The 19,909-nt window shown below is 41.3% G+C and overlaps 3 protein-coding genes across 4 annotated transcripts; all 3 read left to right on the forward strand.

Annotated features, from left to right (window-relative positions):
* Positions 1-4,224: 4,224 nt before the first annotated feature.
* On the forward strand, positions 4,225-5,166 carry LOC150068891 (olfactory receptor 7G2-like). The gene has a single exon (XM_090330083.1). It carries the CDS (start codon positions 4,225-4,227, stop codon positions 5,164-5,166), a length of 942 nt encoding a protein of 313 aa, XP_090186209.1.
* Positions 5,167-11,477: 6,311 nt separating this feature from the next.
* LOC150068892 (olfactory receptor 7G2-like) lies at positions 11,478-14,725 on the forward strand. 2 transcript variants are annotated; one of them, XM_090330095.1, is made up of 2 exons: positions 11,478-12,388; positions 14,695-14,725. In XM_090330095.1, exons 1-2 carry the CDS (start codon positions 11,478-11,480, stop codon positions 14,723-14,725), a joined length of 942 nt encoding a protein of 313 aa, XP_090186221.1. The 2 variants fall into 2 exon arrangements, with proteins under 2 accessions (XP_090186221.1, XP_090186230.1); XM_090330104.1 differs by lacking the exon at positions 14,695-14,725 and having other exon boundaries at positions 11,478-12,410.
* Positions 14,726-18,159: 3,434 nt separating this feature from the next.
* On the forward strand, positions 18,160-19,098 carry LOC150068893 (olfactory receptor 7G2-like). Its single transcript, XM_090330117.1, has one exon. It carries the CDS (start codon positions 18,160-18,162, stop codon positions 19,096-19,098), a length of 939 nt encoding a protein of 312 aa, XP_090186243.1.
* The last annotated feature ends 811 nt before the right edge of the window (positions 19,099-19,909 follow it).

Consider the following 19,909-nt stretch of genomic DNA (forward strand, 5'->3'; position numbering starts at 1 on the left):
GTTCAATTTCTCAGTACCATATATATAGAAAAGCCAGAAGGAGTGCTGTGGCTCAAGTAGTAGAGGACTATCGTTGAGGAAAAAGCCCAAGGACAGTGCTCAAGCCCTGAGTTCAAGCTCCAGAACTGACAGGAAAAAAATTAATTGTAATCTTCTGTATATCACCTTTATAATAACAATAAAGTATTTTTTTAATTTAAAAATATCCCTAAAAATACTGTATTAGCTACATCAGGTTAGAGATTAGAAATTACCAACAAGACTTCTTTGAACATTGTCTGCTGGAAGTTTTGTTTTATTCCAGGAAATATAAATGATGGAATATTTGATAGTCCTTTTATAAGGAGTTTGATTTATGAAAAAAATTAAAAATATATTGTCTTAGTGTGTGTGGGGGGGAAATATCTGGGTGATGTGAAGTATATGAGGGCCTTGTTAGATCACAGAGCTAGCTTATGATCCAGGAATATCACTCTTGGACACTATCCAAACGGTTGTCAGTCTGGATAGAGTTTGAGCCAACTAAGCCAGATTCAGAAAGTCTGAGAACCTATGTTTGCTCTCATATGCATATGTTAGATCCAAAATACAATCTCCCATATAATCATACATACATACATTGGTATTCATGATTTAGTTGATACAAAATCTCCATGAAGTAAACTTTTCAAACAATGAACAGTTTAATAAAGTGTGTAACAGAAGAAGAAATAAGGTTATAAGGGCAGAGAATAGTGGGAGAGAATGGATGAATGAAAAAAGAAACAGAAGACAAACACAACAAGAATACTCAACATAGTTACGTGACAATGGATGTGGGAAATGTGAAATGAGTCTGGAGTGGAGGGAATGGACAATGGGGAAGAATGATGGAACTCTGAGCTTAGATGTACATGTTTAATTGTAACCTCCAGGTACAGCCTTCTTGAGTTCAAAAAAAATTAAATTACAAAAAAGAGAAGTTGTCAGTCCAGAAAAAAAAGGAAAAAGCAAAACCTCTACAGATCCACGTATGTCTGCATCTACAGTTCGATGGAACTGTGTGATTATGGAGGTATGAAATGGCATCTTCCTGTTCCTCCACTGAATTCAACAAGCTGATGTCAGAGCAGCTGGGTACCAGGTTGACCAGGGTGGGATGAGAGCTACAATCAAGAATCCACTCTCATCTCCTCTCCTTGTGTAATGCGTGTCTCTGACAAATAATTGCCTGATCTGTAGTCAGGGTGCCACTCTAGGCTTCTGAGGATGCTAGTGCCAAAAGCTATTGACAGCTGCACATTTTTTGCCAGTCCTGGGCTTGAGCTCAGGGCCTGAGCACTGTCCTTGGGCTTTCTCAATGCTAGAGCTCTACCACTTGAGCCACAACACCATTTCTGGCTATTTTCTATGTATGTGGTACTGAGGAATTGAGCCTGGGTCCTCGTGCATGCTAGACAAGTACTATGTCATTTCTCTTCTCTTTTATTTTTTGCCCTTGTAGTTGATCTCATACTGTACCTAACTCTGTTACCTGGTATATTGTATATACATTTATTTGTTTATTTGAAATAGGAAAGGGAAGGGAGGGAAACAAGATGATTGGGAGGGGGTGGAGGAGGGAGATGGGGACAAACACACGAGAAGGGGTATCAGTGTGAGAGAAATAATGCACAAATGTAACTGTAACTCCTCTATACATTATCCCAACAATAAAAAAACAAAACAACTATATATATACATATATATGTATATATGAATTGGATGTTCTTTCTGCAAGAATATCTCTTTACCTGTCTGACAGCAAAAAGATGAAGTTGGTGAACAAATGCATCTATAGATCAAAAGTGAACACAAATAGCCATTATATTCTTTTTTTCTTTTTGGTTGGTCATGGGGCTTGAACTCTGGGCATGGGCACTTTCCCTGAGCTCTTCAGCCAAAAAGCCTGCACTCTACCACTTGAGCTGCAGTGCCACTTCCCCATTATATTCTTTTTTTTTTGGCAGTCCTGGGCTTGAGCTCAGGGCCTGAGCACTGTCCTTGGACTTTCTCAAGGCTAGAGCTCTACCACTTGAGCCTCAGTACCACTTCCGGCTTTTTTCTATGTATGTGGTACCAAGGAATCGAACCCGGGTCTTCATGCATGCTAGGCAAGCACTTTAACCACTAGGCCAAACTCCCTGCCCCCCATTATATTCTTATATGAGAAACACTTGACCTAAACACAAAAGCTATGCAAGTGTTTGTTTCCAACCAGGGATTTTATTTTTTGACACTGGGAATTGATTACACAAATACACTACAACCTTTATAAAATAAAGGCTTAAAATGCAGCGAACCCTAATGACAGTAAAGAAAAAACACCCCTGAATTTGCTCAGTGGTGTGGTGTGTGCTCAGTGCCTGGTGCTTGCTAGGCTGATACTGTACCATTTGAGCCATACCTCTAACCTTGGATTTTGCTGGTTATTTTGGGTATGGAATCCAACAAAGTTTTCTTTTTGTACTAGTTGGCCTTGAACCTGGAGCCTCAAGGTCTCAGCCTCCTGAGTAGCTGGGATTATAGGTGTGAGCCACCGACCAGCACTTGAATGGTTCAAATTTGTACCAACCACATCCTAGATAATATTTTACCAGTAATTAACCACATTGTCCACACCTGAAACAGGAATAAGTCTTCCTGATCTCAGTATACTTAGAGTTTCCTGGAATTCATGAGAGTGAATGTGTATTGTGAATTCAAATCCCGTGCAGTGGAGAGATGTAGCATGGAGAGAGCTGAATGGCCTATGTCTTGCCTCAGGGATCAGGCCTTCATCTATTCTCTACTCTTCCCTTCTTTGGAGTTAGTCTTTAGAGGATGCTCACCGCTGGGAATGCAAGCGTTATTGACATAGCTGATATAATGAGGAGCACTGCAGATTGAGCCACTAGGGATGAGGAGATGGCATATTACCTTACATCAAAGCTCTGCTGTAGCTATGCAACAGCATCTGGGCCTGTTCCTGGTGATGATCTTTCAACCGGGAAACCGATCTTCCATCTTCTATATCGAGGGCCCGTCTTGAAGACAACCAGGTAACCAAGTGTCTGGGGAGGTTTTTGGTTTTACATCCTGAGGAGCAGTGAGGAGAGTGAAGAAACAAAGGAGAGACAAACAGGATGAGCGATACTATTCCCAAGCTTCTCTTACCAACGTGTCTGTGAACCCCTTTTCATGTATGTTGTCCCCAATGCCCTCTCTGTCCATCTCACACTCCATACAATGACACAGAGCCTTCTTTTGTGGTGGTGGCACTGGAATTTAAAGTCAGGGACTTATGCTTACTTGACTAGGTGCTCTAACTTGAGCCGCATCCCCTGCCCTATTTTTTGTTATTGTATTGTTTTGAAGATGGAATCTGCTCAACTTTTCTGCCTTGGCTTGTCTGTCTACTACCATCTTTAAAGTCCCAGTAGCTGAAGGAGAAAGGAGAGCAGAGATCTGGCCATTCTCAAATATGATTATCATGATAAAATATACAAAATATACTTGAATTCTGTGTGTGTGTGTGAGTGTGTGTGTGTGTGTGTGTGTGTGTGTGTGCACAAAGTACTGGAGCTTGAGTTCAGGGACTGGGTACTGTCCTTTAGCTTTTTTACTCTAGGCTGGTGCTCTACCACTTAAGACACAGCTCTACTTCTGCCCTTACAGTGGTTAGTTAGGGATAATTATCTCACACGCTATCTTGCCCAGGCTGGCTTTGAACCTTGAGATTCAGATTTCAGCCTCCTGAATAGCTAGCAATATAAGTGTGAGGTACCAGTGCCCAAAACACTTGAGCACTAGAAGAGGCATTAGTGAAGGCTGTGTGTGTGTGTGTGTGTGTGTGTGTGTGAGAGAGAGAGAGAGAGAGAGAGAGAGAGAGAGAGAGAGAGAGAGAGAGAGAGAGAAAGAGAGACAGAGAGAGAGAGAAAGAGATAGAGAGAGAGAGAGAGAGAGAGAGAGAGAGAGAGAGAGAGAGAGAGAGAGAGAGGAGAGAGAGAGAGAGAAAGTGGGAAGGGGGATACTAACTGTGATGAATAGCAGAGGCTGAGTAGATGAAGATCAGAAATTAATCTTCTCCATACTTCAGAGTCAAGCAGCCTAAAAGTAAACATGTTTCGGAGTGTTCAAACATATTCCCAAGTGATGCCCTGACTTATCAGGACACTTTGCTATTATTTTTTTAACTCTCAAATTTCTATCAGGTCATTTGCCACCATGGAAGCTACTACAAACCAAGCAACAATTTCAGAATTCCTTCTCCTGGGACTGACCGAGGATCCAGAACTCCAGCCCATCCTCTTTGGGCTGTTTCTGTCCCTCTACCTGATCACCATACTCGGAAATCTGCTCATCATCCTTGCTGTCTGCTCTGACCCCCACCTCCACACCCCCATGTACTTTTTCCTCTCCGCTCTGTCCTGTAATGACATCTGTTTTAGTACAAGTATAGTCCCCAAGATGCTACTAAACATCCACACACAGGATCTGAGCATCACGTATGCCGGCTGCCTCACTCAGACCTTCTTCATCACAGTTTTTGGTGGGATGGAAAACTTTCTCCTGGCGGTGATGGCCTATGACCGCTATGTGGCCATTTGTCATCCCCTCAGGTACACAATCATCATGCACCCCCACCTCTGTGTCCTGCTGGTTCTGGTCTGTCTGTCCATCAATACTGCCGATGCCTTGATGCACAATCTACTGTTGCTACGTCTGTACTTCTGTGGAAAGCGCAGCATCCCCCATTTCTTCTGTGAGATCGGTCAGCTCATAAAGTTGGCCTGTTCGGATACTTTCATCAATAACATCCTAATCCTCCTGGTGACTTCGGTTCTTGGAGGCATTCCCTTCTCTGGAATCATTCTCTCGTATATTCACATTGTGTCCTCTGTCCTGCGCATGACATCGCCGGGAGGGAAGCACAAAGCCTTCTCCACCTGTGGCTCCCACTTGTGTGTTGTCTTCATGTTCTATGGGACAAGCATTGGGGTGTACATCAGCTCTGCGGTGAGAGACTCTCCTCGGAAGACTGTGGAGGCTTCAGTGATGTACACTGTGGTCCCTCAAATGCTGAACCCCTTTATTTACAGCTTGAGGAACAAAGATATGAAAGAAGCCACGAGGAAGGTTCTCAGGCAGATAACTTCTCTTCCATGACGTTTCATTTGCTGTGGATGTGGGTTTCTTGAGCCAATCAGTGTGACAGGATTCAGGACATCAAATTGTCATACATAGCACTGTTCTTCTATGCCGTGGTGCAACCATTTCAGGATGTATTTCCCCTTGTTTTTGAAATCCGGCTGGCTGATGTTTAGCTGGGTGACACTGATGTCTCACGTTCAATTTCAGTTCTCCAAATTCGATTTCTTTACTCAGGAGCTACCCAAGTGAACCCCAAAGAGATCAAAATGGGAGCCATTTTTTCTTAGGTAAGGTTGAGAATGGGGTGGGGGAGGGTAGTGTAGTCTTGTCTTATGAGCTGTTGTAAGATGGAATGCTGGCTCACCCAAATTTCTGAATATAGACAATAATGGCACCAGAAGTTTGAGATATTTGTGTAACCTTCGATGCTGATCAGTGAATAAAGGGGAAAAATCACAAATCCTCCCATATGGATGTATTCATTAACAAAGACAGTTTTTTTTTTTTTCCATTCAAAGAGCAGAAGAGAGGGCTCTGAACTCCAGGGAATCCTCTATATTTATGGACTATTTTGGTGGTTTCCTTTTATCTTCAAATAAAAGTTTCTACATGCTTTCCAAAAGAAAAACAGAGCTGAATGCCAGTGGTTCACACCTGATATCCTAGCTTCTCAGGAAGCTGAGATCTGAATGAGGATCATGGTTCGAAGTCAGCCTGGGCAGAAAGGGCCCAGTGAGACTCTTATCTCCAATAAACCACTCAAAAACTGAAACTGGTTCTGAGGTTCAAGTGGTAGGGTGCCACCCTTGGGCAAAAAGAGGCTCCAGACAGTGCCCAGGCCCCGAGTTCAAGCTCCACAATTGACAACAAACAAACAAACACCACAAGAAACAACAACAAAACCCCAAAGGTCATTAGAGTTTGAGCTTCATTGAATCTGCCACAAGGTGGCAGAAGGGTTCCTGGCATGGTTCTCTTCCTGGATCACCAGCTAATTTTAGGAGGTGTGAAGACATAAAAGGAATGTGTCCTTGCCTACATGCCTTCATATACCTTCATAACTTTTTTTTTTCTACCCCAGTCATCTTTCCTCTCGCCGCTTTCAGTCCACTCTAGTCTACTCTCTGGGCTTCTCCTCTTGTTTCTCTCTTTGAATGTTGTGAGAAAGGGCATTTTTTTGTAGGTGATAGGACTTGAACTCAGAGCCTGGGCACTGTCCCTGAGCTCTTCTGCTCAAGTCTCATGTGTTTCCTTGGCCTGTCTGGCTTTGAACCATGATCCTCAGATCTCAGCCTCCTGAGAAGCTATGATTACAGGTGTGAGACACCAGCACCCAGCTTCAGATTACATTTCTGTCCTAGACATGTGGGTGGCCCAGTGACTTTTCTGTGATGAATGGGAGAAGTTACTTATTTGAGGAAATGGCATCTGGAGAGTAGGAAAATGTCCTCGATTCATTTCACAGGCTTTAAAATACTATGACCAGTTGTCTTGTTAACATGTACAAAAGGACAGAAGATGCTGAGATTAAAACATGGCTGTTATCCATGGATATAAATTTTGGATTGATTTAACCAATATTTTATTGCCAGTATGGGATCAATTTTCTTTAAAAGTTAAATTTTCACCAGGTGCTGGTGGCTCACACCTGTAATCCTAGCTACTCAGGAGGCTGAGATCTGATGCTTATAGTTTGAAGCCAGCACAGGCAGGAAAGTCTATGAGTCTCTTACCTCCAATTACCTGGCAAAATGCTGGATGTGGAGCTGTGGCTCAAGTGATGGAGGAATAGGCTTGAGCAAAAAAAGGACAATGCTGAGACCCCGAGTTCAAGCCTAGGATGGGCGTGTGCATGCGCGCGCATGCGCACACACACACACACACACACACACACACACACACACACACTGCTGATTTATTTCAGAAGAGTCCTTTTGTTAAATTTATAGATGCTACTACAAGTGGATAGATTCAATATGGTTTCATTTGTTCATTATTTCTCATCATGTTTTAACTAGTAATGAACCTTTGTATGCCCCAGGAAAGGATTTACACTCTTCTTTTTGGAAGCATCTAAAATTTATTATTTTATCTTTCATGGGAGATAGAAATGCAAATTCACATGTGTGTGCATGAGTACCTGTGTGTGTTTGTGCTGATTAGTGGAAAATTACCTATGTTAAAATAGTCAGACTTTGGGGCTGGGAGTTTGGCCTAGTGGTAAAGTGCTTGCCTAGCATGCATGAAGTCCCGGGTTCAGTTCCTCAGTACCACATACATAGAAAAAGCTGGAAGTAGTGCTGTGGCTCAAGTGGTAGAGCTCTAGCTTTGAGAAAGTGCAAGGACAGTGCTCAGGCCCTGAGTTTAAGCCCCGGGACTGGCAAAAAATAGTCAGACTTCAGGAAAAGTTGTCCTCACATCATCACAGGAACAATCTGAAGTGCAACTATCAACCAACCAATATCCAGATTCTTAAATTGGCACTCTGATATAGGGCCAGAGTGCACAAGTCCTGCAGCTGGCTTAAGTGTGCATTGTACTAAAGAGCCATCCTCTCACACAACCAGCATGGTACTGGAATAAAAATGGAGAAGCAGATGAACAAAATAGAACAGAAACCCAAGAAATAAAGACCCAGGTCAGGACAGTCATCTCGGTTCTAACTGAGGAACAAAAAAAATATGTCAAACAAGAATTGACAGACACACTGATATCAAATTTGAGAAAACTTTCCCACAGCAAAGAAAAGAATGATACGAATGTAGAAACAGTTGGTAGAATGGGAGAAAAATCTTTACAGTCTACTCCTTGAGTACATTATTCCTATATATAGATTTTTAAATAATCAAACATGAAGAAACAACAAGTATATTCATAAATTGGGTGAAAATGAGCTATATAACTTGTGGGTGGGGATGGGTGGGAAAAGTAGGAGAGAGTTAGAAGGGAGCAAACATTGTTCAAAAAATTTACTCATTATTTGACTTATATAACAATAGTCCATCTGGTAATCACCTTTATGATAATAAAAATATTAAAAAAACCCAAAAGTTTCCACAAATTTTCAAACAAATAAAAAACAAACAATAAATGGGTGAATGAATTGAATAGGTTCTTCTCAGAAGTACAAGTAGCTAATGAATACATGAAAAATGTATTGGATCTGAGAATCTTATTTACACTTAACAACCAAAAAGCTGAAAATGGAGGTGTGTGTGGATCAAGTGGTAGAATACAGGCTTGCTGAGGAACAGTGTCCAGGCTATGAGTTCAAGCCCTAGTACTGACGTGCAAACACACACACACACACACACACACACACACACACACACACACACACACGCACACACACGGGTGTTGCTGAGTGTCCCAGAGTTAAAAGGGATGCCATTAATCAAGATATAGAGTATACATAAGCTGCTTTGTTAAATGCCAATATCTCTGTACAATGACCTAATAAAAATAATTAGGAAATATCTAAATACTTCTTCTTCCAGCCTGGCTCCTGAAGGGCTCTGTGCTTTCTCATAGTCACAGGAGACCCAGAAGTTTCCCTTAATGAAGAACTGTGGATAGGAAAGGCCCGAGGGTCACAGAGCCTACAGATGCTCTGCCAAAATGGGCTCTCCATACAATATCTTCCCTCAGAGCCACAGGCAGCATCAGAGAGCAAGCACCCTTTCTGACTTGGAGGGCAGGTGATTTGGCTCCTTCTGGGTCTCCAAGGCCAACTTCTTCTTCTTGTCAAGGGAACTGAATGCCACTTATTACTGTGGCCACCCAGGTAATCTGAGTCTCCTACTAGTCTATTTTGTCATGGTCTCTCAGTTCCCCCTCTGTTGCTGTGTGTTGAAGACATGACAATTAGAAGCAGACATCAGATACCTTGAGCTGTCTGTCTAGAGGCTGACATCGCCACTATTGGCTTTTTCTCATGCAACTTTGGGTGATAATTTCTTACCATGCACTGGAAAGCCAAAATCTTTGGGTCCTTATCAGTTATCGACTTCTGGCTCAGCTTTCAAATCACCTTCTAGGTTTCCCTGATCTTTCATTCATTTGGAACAGATCATCCGGCTCTGACTGGCTTGTTCTTATTCCTCTCTGACTCCCATTTGTAAAGCAGGTTGTTGGAGTGAATTGTTTCCTGCTATGCAATACCCTAATAGAGAACAAGTCTAGACCAAGGCAATAAAGAAGGCAGACTTTTCTAGGAAATGTTTCCTTCTGTGTCTCTCTGCTTCTCTCTGTGTGTCTCCCTCTGTGTCTCTCTGGTATTTATGAAATATAAATTAAAAAATCAGAACAGCATGGAAGAAATACACATCTATATGTATTTCCAGATTTACCCAGTGATGACATAGTACCATAACATTTATTTTTTTTCTTGTGTTACTGAGGTTTGAACTCACAACCTTGTGCTCATTCAGCTTGCTTTCCTGACCTGTGCTTTATCACATGTGCTATATCTCCAGCCTGGATTTTGCTGATTATATTGAAGATGGAATCTTGATGATTTTTGTTTGTTTGTTCTGCTTGGTCTGGCTTTGAGCCATGATCCTCTGGATCTCAGCCTTCTGAGACAGGATTACAGGCATGCATAGAGATCTTTTCTTAAATGAAAATTCACATGCATCAACATACCATTCCGTTTATATTCTTCCATTGCCTTTTTTGTGGAGATAAACACATTATATTTTAAATATATCTATTTTCCTCCAGAGCCTATACATTCATTTAATCAGTGTTACTGGGTGTCATCTTTATAAAATATTTTTGTTTTCACTTTAAATAATAGGTTTGCAAGTCTTCCTAATTACAACTATGATATAGCTCAAATGGAAATATAAAAAAAGCATGGGGGGCCTGGAGTTTGGCGTAGTGGTAGAGTGCTTGCATGCACGAAGACCTGGGTTCCATTCCTCGGTGCCACATACATAGAAAAAAGCCGGAAGTGGTGCTGAAGGTCAAGTGGCAGAGCTCTAGCCTTGAGAAAGTCCAAGGACAGGGCTCAGGCCCTGAGTTCAAACCCAGGACTGGCAAAAAAAACTATGGGAATTTACAGAATAAGAAAACAAATATTGACCATGAGGCTGGCTATCATTTCTCTCTCTCTCTCTCTCTCTCTCTCTCTCTCTCTCTCTCTCTCTCTCTCTCTCTCTCTCTCTCTCTCTCTCTCTCTCTCTCTCTCTCCCTCTCTCTCTCTCTCTCTCTCTCTCTCTCCCTCCTAGGCGTGAGCTCAGGGTCTGAGCACTGCCCTTGGGCTTTCTCAAGGCTAGAGCTCTACCACTTGAGCCTCAGCACCACTTCCAGCTTTTTTTTTTCTATGTATGTGGTACTGAGGAATCAAACCCAGGTCTTTGTGCATGCTCTCTACCACTAGGCCAAATTCCTCGCCATTTCTCTTTTTTTTTTGCCAGATTTTTTTTTTTTTGCTAACTTTAGCTCAACCTAAGATTGGTTGTCAGAGGTTTATAGTTCTGTGTATATGATCATATAGTATTCTAAGACGGTGGGGGTGGGAAAGTGGGAGAAAAAGATGGGAAGGGGTAACAATATTCAAGAAGTAATGTACTCAACGCCTTACAAATGTAACTGTAATCCTTCTTTACATCACCCTGATAATAAAATTTTAAACAATTTCTATGAAATGAACTTCAAGGAAAGGAAACAAGAGACATGAGTTAGTTGCCATTGTTGCTGTTTTTGCTTTCTTTTCCTTTTGTTTTTATTTGAGATGATCAGGAAGAGCACATAAAAGATGGAACAACCTAGACACCATGTGGGAAATGAACTGGATATCTTGTGAGTGGGGATAGGAAGGAAAATTTAGAAAAGAGAAAAGGAAAGGGAGACAGGATTAAAAATGATTTGTACTCATTGCTCATTTTCTGATCCATGTAACTCTAACTCCTCTGTGTAGCAACTCTACAAGAACAATATTTTTTAAAAAATCACATACTTTATGACTCTACTGGTTATTAGTTGATTTCCAGAGGCTAATGGGATGAAAAAGAATGTTCTAGTATAATACAGATTTTTGGGGGGAGGGGAATTGAAGGCTGTATACCACTGCAAATTGGTTCGATACCGCAGAAATTTTTGTGAATGTTTGCAAATTCTGGGGAGTATAAATGCAAATGCAAGAAATTTTGCATGCTTAATAAGTAAAACATTACTATAACCAAATTAGCACACATACTTACCTTAAAGTTAGAAATTTACAAAAACAAATGAAGTAACACATCCTGAGATTCTGCTTGATTTCTTTTCTGACTCATCACCTCTCTTTTTATCCCTCCCATCCTCTCAGTTTCCTCAAGAACATGGGCTCACATAACCAAACTGCGATCATAGAATTTCTTCTCCTGGGGCTGTCAGATGACCCAGACCTGCAACCCATCCTCTTTGGTCTGTTTTTGTCCTTGTACCTGGTCACCGTGCTTGGAAATCTGCTCATCATCCTGGCTGTCACCTCTGACCCCCACCTCCACACCCCCATGTACTTCTTCCTCTCCATCCTCTCCTTGGAAGACATCTGTTTCAGCACCACCACTGTCCCCAAGATGCTGGTGAACCTCCAGACACAGAACAAGGCCATCGGTTATGCAGGGTGCCTCACTCAGGCCGGCTTCGTGTTGACTTTTGCTGGGTTGGAAAACTTCCTGCTTTCAGCAATGGCATACGATCGTTATGTGGCCATCTGCCAACCTCTGAGCTACACGAGCATCATGAACCCCTGCCTGTGTGTGGTTTTGATCCTGTTCTCCTTGTCCATTAGCATTGGGGATGCCCTCCTTCACAGCCTGTTGGTCTTACGTCTGTCCTTCTGCACAGACTTTACCATCCCCCACTTCTTCTGTGAACTCGATCAGGTCCTCAAGCTCTCCTGCTCTGACACCCTCCTCAATAACACACTTGTCTACACAGTGACCACTCTATTGGGCGGGGTGCCTCTCCTCGGAATTCTTTTCTCTTATATTAAAATTGTCTCTTGTCTTCTGCAAATGCCCTCCTCATCTGGGGGCAAGCTGAAAGCTTTTTCCACCTGTGGGTCTCACCTGTCTGTGGTTTCCTTGTTCTATGGGTCAAGTTTTGGGGTGTACATTAGTTCTGCAGTGAGCAACTCATCCAGGATGATAGGTGCAGCTTCGCTGATGTACACTGTGGTCCCACCTATGACGAACCCATTTATCTATAGCCTGAGAAACAGAGATATTAAGGAAGCCTTGAAGAAGCTCATCAGAATAGTCATATGACCTTGTCCCAGGCTTTGACCTTGGTTTTCTAGAGTACCTTCAGTGGAAAAGGTCTTGGGCAAGCCAAATAACAGATTTTTCTCTGCACTATAATCTCTCTCTCTTTTCTTTTCTTTTTGTTGTAAAGCTGATGGACAGAAAGGTTACAGTCACATAAGTCAGGTAATGAGTACAGTTCCTTGGAACAGTGTCACCCCCCTCCCTCATTCTCTCCATTTTTCCCATCCCTTCTCCTTCCCCACTGAGTTGTACAGTTCATTTCCAACATGGTATCCAGTGGGATTCACTGCAGAATTAATTCAGCCTTTGTCTTACCATTTCTGTGTTCCTCTTTCCCTCCCTATTTCAGATAAGTTTATATACATCACAAAGGATAGAGAAATCAAAAGTAGCAATAGAACACAGAAGGGAATAAACCAACGAAAAAAGGAAAGGAAAAAACCTGCAAACAGAACAAAAAAAAGCCCTTTTATTTCCACTTCTTGGAGTTCATTTCAATAAGCATCTCTTCACAGGATCATTATTGAGCCCTTTCAGTCCTCTCCTAGAATATCCTTCTTTGGTCCCACTGTGTGAATGTTTAGTCTGCTGTTTAATTAATCATGCCCAGGTATATTTTCTTTTACTATCCATTGGGTTTTCTTGTAGATTTATAGGCACATTCTAATGATTGTGAATGGGGGAAATAGTGCAGCCTATGTGTCTTTGGGTCTGGCTTAATTTTCTGAGTATAATTTTTCCCCAAGTCTTCCCATTTCCTTACAAATGCCACACCCCAGTCTCTTAGTGCTCAGTATTAGGGGCTCTGGAGGTCTCTACTTTGGTTTGACTACCACATGTGAAGTTTCTCAGTGCATTTTCTTGGTCAGCTTTCTTAGAAGCAGAATCTGACTGTTGAAGTATTTTGGGGGCAATACAGATTGGTGACAGAACTACCCTAGGGGAGTTTTAGTAATGCCATTTGGAAAAATGAAAGAGATAAATAATGCTCTGACCACGACGGCTGATTGATAATGTCATTTGTCAAGCTTCTTGAAGCAATTCTTATGCATGATGCACTGGACTTTGAACTACAGCAAAGGACTATCATTTCAGCTTTGTGTCCATCCAGCTGAAAGAAATTCTCCTGAGAATTAGACAGGTAGGAATTTTGGGGAGACAGCCCTGAAAGCTAGCACATGACTCAGTAGTAATATGAGTAGGCTGGCCCATCACCAACATCCAACTAGGCTTGTATGAAATGGACCTAAATTATTCTTTCTAGCATGTGAAAACTGCAGCCTTCCCACAAACTTAGAAAGCTTTGTGTAATTATCAATCTCTTCCCTTCCCCCCACGTTCTGCTTTACTGGTTTTGAACTCATGGCCTTGCACTTGCTAGGCAGAACTGCCATTTGAGCTATTCCTCAAGTCAAGACACATTCAGTTCTACCCTCCACTCTTCTAAGAATATCTGCTATCTTGAATTAATATAGTAATCATATTCTTTCCTAGGGCAAACATTCTAGACATGTTAGCATTTCATTAGAATTTTCTTGGTGGTTGTGGGGTTTGAACTATGGACTTGGACTCTGTCTCTGAAGGTTTGTGCTCAAGGCTCTATCACTTTGGGACACAGAGCCACTTCCAGGTTTCTGGTGGTTAATTGGAGATGAGAGGCTCATGGACATTCCTGGCCAGGCTGCTTTGAACCGTGATCCTCAGCTTTGAGCCTCTTGAGTAGCTAGGATTATAGGCATGAGCCACCAGTGACAGGCTATTTTTCTTATTTTTTGTTTTAATTTTTTGCCATTTCTGGGGCTTGAACTCAGGGCCTGGGCACTGTCCTTGGACAATTTTTGCTCAAAGCTAGTGCTCTGCCACTTGAACCACAATGACACTTCCGGCTTTTTTTCTGTGTATATGGTACCGAGGAATTGAAGCCAGGACTTCGTGCATGCCAGGTGAGCACTCTACCACTAGGCCAAACTCCTGTCCCTGTTGTTCTTATTTTTAACAGACTCTTGTTATAGTATCCCAGGCATTTACACAACAATCTATGCATCAATCTATATACAATAAAAACTACATCTAGGAGCCTAAATTAGGTGCCAAACTTCCTTAAATTTTTATAATGATAAAGTTAAGAAATACTTGCATTTAATAACAAACCAAAATCTATGAAGAAGTTCAAGGTTATTGTGGATTGATGTGTGAGCCAACAACCCAAACAACTGAATGAGAGATCAGGCTTCCCTGTGGTCTCTGGATGGATCAGCCAAGTCATTTTTTTTTCATCTCTTAGGCTTACTCTTAGGATTTGTGCTGTCTTGTAATAGCACAGGAGTTTAAAATTTAAAAAAAAAGGAGGCTCCTTAATGAGGTGTTTGGGATATTGAATCCCGAAGGACTGAAGAGAATGTTAATAATCTGCTTGGATCACCACACATATTGTGTTCCAGAGGCTGTATACCCAGCCCTTGTCTCAGAGACCATGATTTCAGCACAAGAGGGCACTGCTGTCTTTTGGGGATGCCTAGAGCAGAGATCTCACATTTCCTTTTTCATATTCATGGAAGAACCACACACAATCCCTTAGTGTGGGCACCCAGGTAATCTGAAATCTCCTCATTTATATTTGGCTAAGCCACAACAGGTCTTCCTTCATCCATTCATGTGTTGTGTGACATCAGGCTAACAGAAGAAGGTCACCCATGGGGCTTGAACTCAGGGCCAGGGCACTGTCCCTGAGCCTCTTTGTGCTCAAGGATAGTGCTCTACCACCTGAGTCACAGCTGAGTAACTTCTAGCTTTTTCTGAGTAGTTTCTTGGAGATAAGAGTTTCCTGCTTAGGCTGGTTTCAAGCTGCCATCTTCAGATCTCAGTTTCCTAAGCAACTAGGATTACAAATCCTAGAGTGAACCACTGGTGCCAGGCTCTGACTTCTTAATTATCCATCACTGTCATATATGCCTTCTTCTCCTCATGTACCAGTGTCTGATAAAGCTTCTATTCTGTTAATATCTGACTCTAACCTTATGGATGGAATGTTTTCCTAGATTTTCATGAGCAGTCTACTCTTGCTCAGTGTGGGAGTTTTCAGGGATACGTTAAAATTCTTTTAATTTATTGGCCATGGGAAAGGCATCCGGCTTTTTACTTCTGGCTAAAGACCTTAGGATATCCTTTCACAGAGCAGATTTTTCGCTAAGACTGTTGCCTGGTTATGAGACTTCTGAGAGAATTCAAGAAGAAAATGATACAGACTCCCAGGCTATCTTATCCTCTCCTTTTATTTCTATTTTACTCGAGGAGATATAGCATCAGCCTAGAAACATAATATTAGCTTAACATTCTTGTGGGAATTTTTCTCAAGAGATAACAAAATGGAGTCAGAAAAAATGTAGGTTTTTTGTGGTATCTTGGTATGTAGATTATTTGTGTAAATGCCTGGGATGAAAGCATATTAAAAATGAGAAAAATAGCTAGCCACTGGTGGCTAATCCTAGCTACTTGGGAGGCTGGGATCTGAGGATCATGGTTCAAGGCCAGCCTAAGCAGGGAAGCCTGTGAGACTCTTATTTCAAACGAACTACCCCTTCCCCTGTAAACAAAAGCCAGAAATGGTGTTGTGGCTCAAGTAGTAAACCACCAACCTTGGGTGAAAATGCTCATAGATTGCCCAGGACATGAGATGAAGCTCTATGATCAGCACACACACACGCACACACACACACACACACACACACACACACACACGCACACACACAGAGGGAGAGAGAGAGAGAGAGAGAGAGAGAGAGAGAGAGAGAGAGAGACCTGTATATAATCAGGTAATACCTTTCTTCATTTTGTGGAGTCAAGTAGTATCATTTCATTGCTCTTCATGTGATTGTTTTTAAAAAATCAATTGACCCATTATACATTTTATGGATATTTGTGGATATATTTGTGAATGGGTTATGTGTTCATTCCGTAATACAATATCCCTTAATGAGAGAAAGGTTAAATAAACGGTGGTGTCAGAGATTCTGGAATAAAGTCAGGTAGCCATGATGAAATAATCCGTCAAAAACCAAGACTAGAATGTAGATAAACACATTACTTTCAGGCAAACAGAAAGAGACAAAATGGCATCCAGGGCAAAAAGTTTAAAAATATAAACCAAGGGCATGAATTGGTAAACTTATTTGAGGCAGTAAAGTCTCATGAAAACAATGAACAAAACCTTTAGTGGTTTCCTTAGAGAAAGGGAATATAAAATCCTTATGTGTTTGATGATATGGTGAAGTGTGCATTGTTTTATTTTTCTTAGCATTATCTAACACAAATGTGGCAACCTATGTAATTTTTTTCTTAAATGGAAACCCTTAATATTTACTTTTATTATCTCCATTATTTTTATTAGCATTGATTTGTTGTATAAGGGCTTCATTTTGATATTACCCTCTCTGCGACCAACATCTTTTGGTCACACTCACGTCCTCTTTTTCCCTATTTCTCTTCCTTTAACTTAATCAAAACATTTTTAATTAAATGATGAGTGGTGGCTATTTAGGGCTTCAATGTTTTGACAGCAAATTCTAGCTTATTTTTAATACATTAATATTTTATTATTCATGGTACTTTTAAACTAATTAAAAATTTGCAGACTGTAGATTTATTCTATTGTTTTATTATTTTGCTTCATTTTATTTGATTTCACTGGTGCTGGTATCACCGTCAGCTTTTTTTGCTGTGCTAGAGCTTTGCCTTGTAAGCCAGTAGTGCAGTCTAGCTTATTTGCTAATTGGAGAGCCTTTTGGACTTTGCTGTCCAGGTTAGCCCTTTCTTTTCAAATGCAATTTTCTTGTTATTATTAAACCCCCCACCCTCACCACCACCAGCTACAATAGCAACAACAAAACACCACCATGTTTCTATTTCCCTCCAGGATAGTTTTAAAATCCTGCAAGTCTCAGCCTCCTGAGTAGTGAGGATTACAGGCATGAGCCTCTCTGGGTCCAGGCTACTTTAAATTTATTTTAAGCAAATCACTTTACTCTCATAGGTTTTTGATGTTTCTGTTGCTAACTTAGGTCAGATTTACTTTATCACTTGTATTTTTACATTCATTATGTTATTTATGTTACATTTATATTATTGTATTCTTTAGTTATATTATTTATTATATAATAAGGACATGGGAAAAACAATGACATTGATCACTAAGATATAGAGATAAACACACAGGAAGAGCTAATGAGAAATAAAGAGACAGAAAAACTGGGAGAAGAGAGAGACAGGGTTAGAAACATTGGGCAAAGAACAACAATAACATATATGCATATTAAAAAATGAAAGAAAATGAAGGTTCAGGAAACAAAAGAATTCAATGTTCAGCCTACAAAATTAAGAAGAATGAAAGATAGGATGGGTTGGGAGGAGGAGTGAGAGTGTTGAAAAGGTTGACATAGAGAAAGATGCCTTGTATTCATATATTACCTTATTAAATGGCATCTCCTTTGCACAACTACTTAAAGTTAGTAAACTTGTAAAATTTCTTTAAAAGACGAAAAAAAGAGGGCAAAATTCACTTAAAAGAGTGGACACTAATCAAGATGTGATGTGCTCATAAGAAGCCCTTTGTACAATTATATCGCAAGGCAATAAAATAATACAAATAAAAACACAGTAGATATTTAGTTTTTTCTACCATGAGATACCCTGGGACACCTGTTTTCCATCCCACCATCTGTTTTCTTTCCCCTCCATCAGTCTCTGTAACAACATGGAATCAATAAACCAAACAGGTATAGCAGAATTCCTCCTCCTGGGACTCACAGAGCACAGAGAACTCCAGCCTGTTCTTTATGGAGTGTTTCTGTCTATCTACTTGGTCAGCGTGCTCGGGAATCTGCTCATCATCCTGGCTATTAATGCTGACTCCCGCCTCCACACTCCCATGTACTCCTTCCTGTCCAAACTGTCCCTGGCTGACATTAGTATCAGCTCCAGTACAGTCCCCAAGATGCTGATCAACATCCACACAGAGGATCAGAGCATCACATATGCAGGCTGCCTGGCACAGGCCTGCTTTGTCTTGCTTTTTGCTGGCCTGGAAAACTGTCTCCTGGCCGCCATGGCCTATGACCGCTATGTGGCCATCTGTCACCCCTTGAGTTATACAGTCATCATGAACCCTCGCCTCTGTGGCCTGCTGACTCTCCTGTCTGTGCTCAGTAGTATTGCTAATGCCCTACTCCTTAGTTTGATGGCATTGCGTCTGTCCTTCTGCAGAGATGTGGGAATCCCCCACTTCTTCTGTGAACTCGCTCAGGTCATCAAGCTAGCCTGCTCAGACACCTTCATCCACAATGTACTGACATATCTGGCAGCCTTTGTGTTCGGTGGCATTCCTTTCTCTGGGATCATTTTCTCTTATACTCAAATCATCTCATCTGTCTGGCTCAAACCATCCGTGCATGGCAGGTACAAAGCCTTTTCCACGTGTGGGTCTCACTTGGTCGTGGTCTCCTTGTTCTATGGGACAGGTTTGGGGGTGTACATCAGTTCTGCAGTGACAGACTCTCCCGGGAAGACTGCCTTGGCCTCGGCGATGTATTCGGTGGTCACGCCCATGCTGAACCCTTTCATTTACAGCCTGAGAAACAGGGACATGAAAGAGGCCTTGAGGAGACTGGTCAGGGGGACTGCTTCTTTCCTCTAAGGCATTGCTTTGAACATAGGGTGTCTGGAATAAGCCCCAGTGAAAGGCTTCCTTATAAACCAGAACTCCTGACCCAGTTCTTGTATGATGACGGCAAAGCTGAATATATTGCATCATATGTTTCTGTTTTTCTGACTAGAACAACCATGTTTACATCACTCTGATTACAATGTCTTTGTGCAGGTCAAAAAAAATTAGAGTTCACACTGTAGGTCCTAGCTTTAATAGTGCATATATATATATACATATGTATATATATATGTATATGCATATGTATATCATTATATATGATATACATTATATATGTATATAGAACTAGACATATAGCTATGTAATTTTGTTGATAAATAACAATTCTGTATTCTGTTTGTATGAATTCTTGGGCTTGAACTCATGGTCTGGTACTGTCTCTCTGCTTTTTGTTCACTCAAGGCTGGTAATCTACTACCTGAGTCAGACCTCTTCTCACTTTTTGCTGGTTAATTGGAGAGAAGAGTCTCTAAGGTGTTTTTTCTGCCTGGGTAGGCTTGAATTATGATCCTTAGATTTAAGCCTTCTAATCAGCCAGGAATACAGGCATGAGCCACCAGCATAGGGTTGAAATAACAATTTTAAAGATAGGCTATGATTGAGTTATAATTTGTATAGGGTATGAGATATTTCAATACATATATTGTATGCACAGTGATCTGATGAGTGTAATTGCAAACCCATCTCCACCGAGAGTCTTAAAAATCTCATTTGACTGGATTCCAGCGGGTCATGTCTATAACTGTAGCTCCTGGATAGAGTTGAGATCTGGGGATGGTGG

The sequence above is a fragment of the Megascapheus bottae genome, chromosome 1 (assembly GCF_031878675.1).
Source record: "Megascapheus bottae isolate mThoBot1 chromosome 1, mThoBot2.hap1, whole genome shotgun sequence".
Taxonomy (NCBI): Eukaryota; Metazoa; Chordata; class Mammalia; order Rodentia; family Geomyidae; genus Megascapheus; species Megascapheus bottae.

Excerpts from the sequence above, each read along its gene's own strand:
- LOC150068891 (XM_090330083.1), top strand. The coding sequence starts at position 4,225 with ATGGAAGCTACTACAAACCAAGCAACAATTTCAGAATTCCTTCTCCTG.
- LOC150068892 (XM_090330095.1), top strand. The coding sequence starts at position 11,478 with ATGGGCTCACATAACCAAACTGCGATCATAGAATTTCTTCTCCTGGGG. Across the intron at positions 12,389-14,694 it reads ATTAAGGAAGCCTTGAAGAA|GCTTACTCTTAGGATTTGTG; the intron begins GCTCATCAGAAT and ends TTCATCTCTTAG.
- LOC150068893 (XM_090330117.1), top strand. The coding sequence starts at position 18,160 with ATGGAATCAATAAACCAAACAGGTATAGCAGAATTCCTCCTCCTGGGA.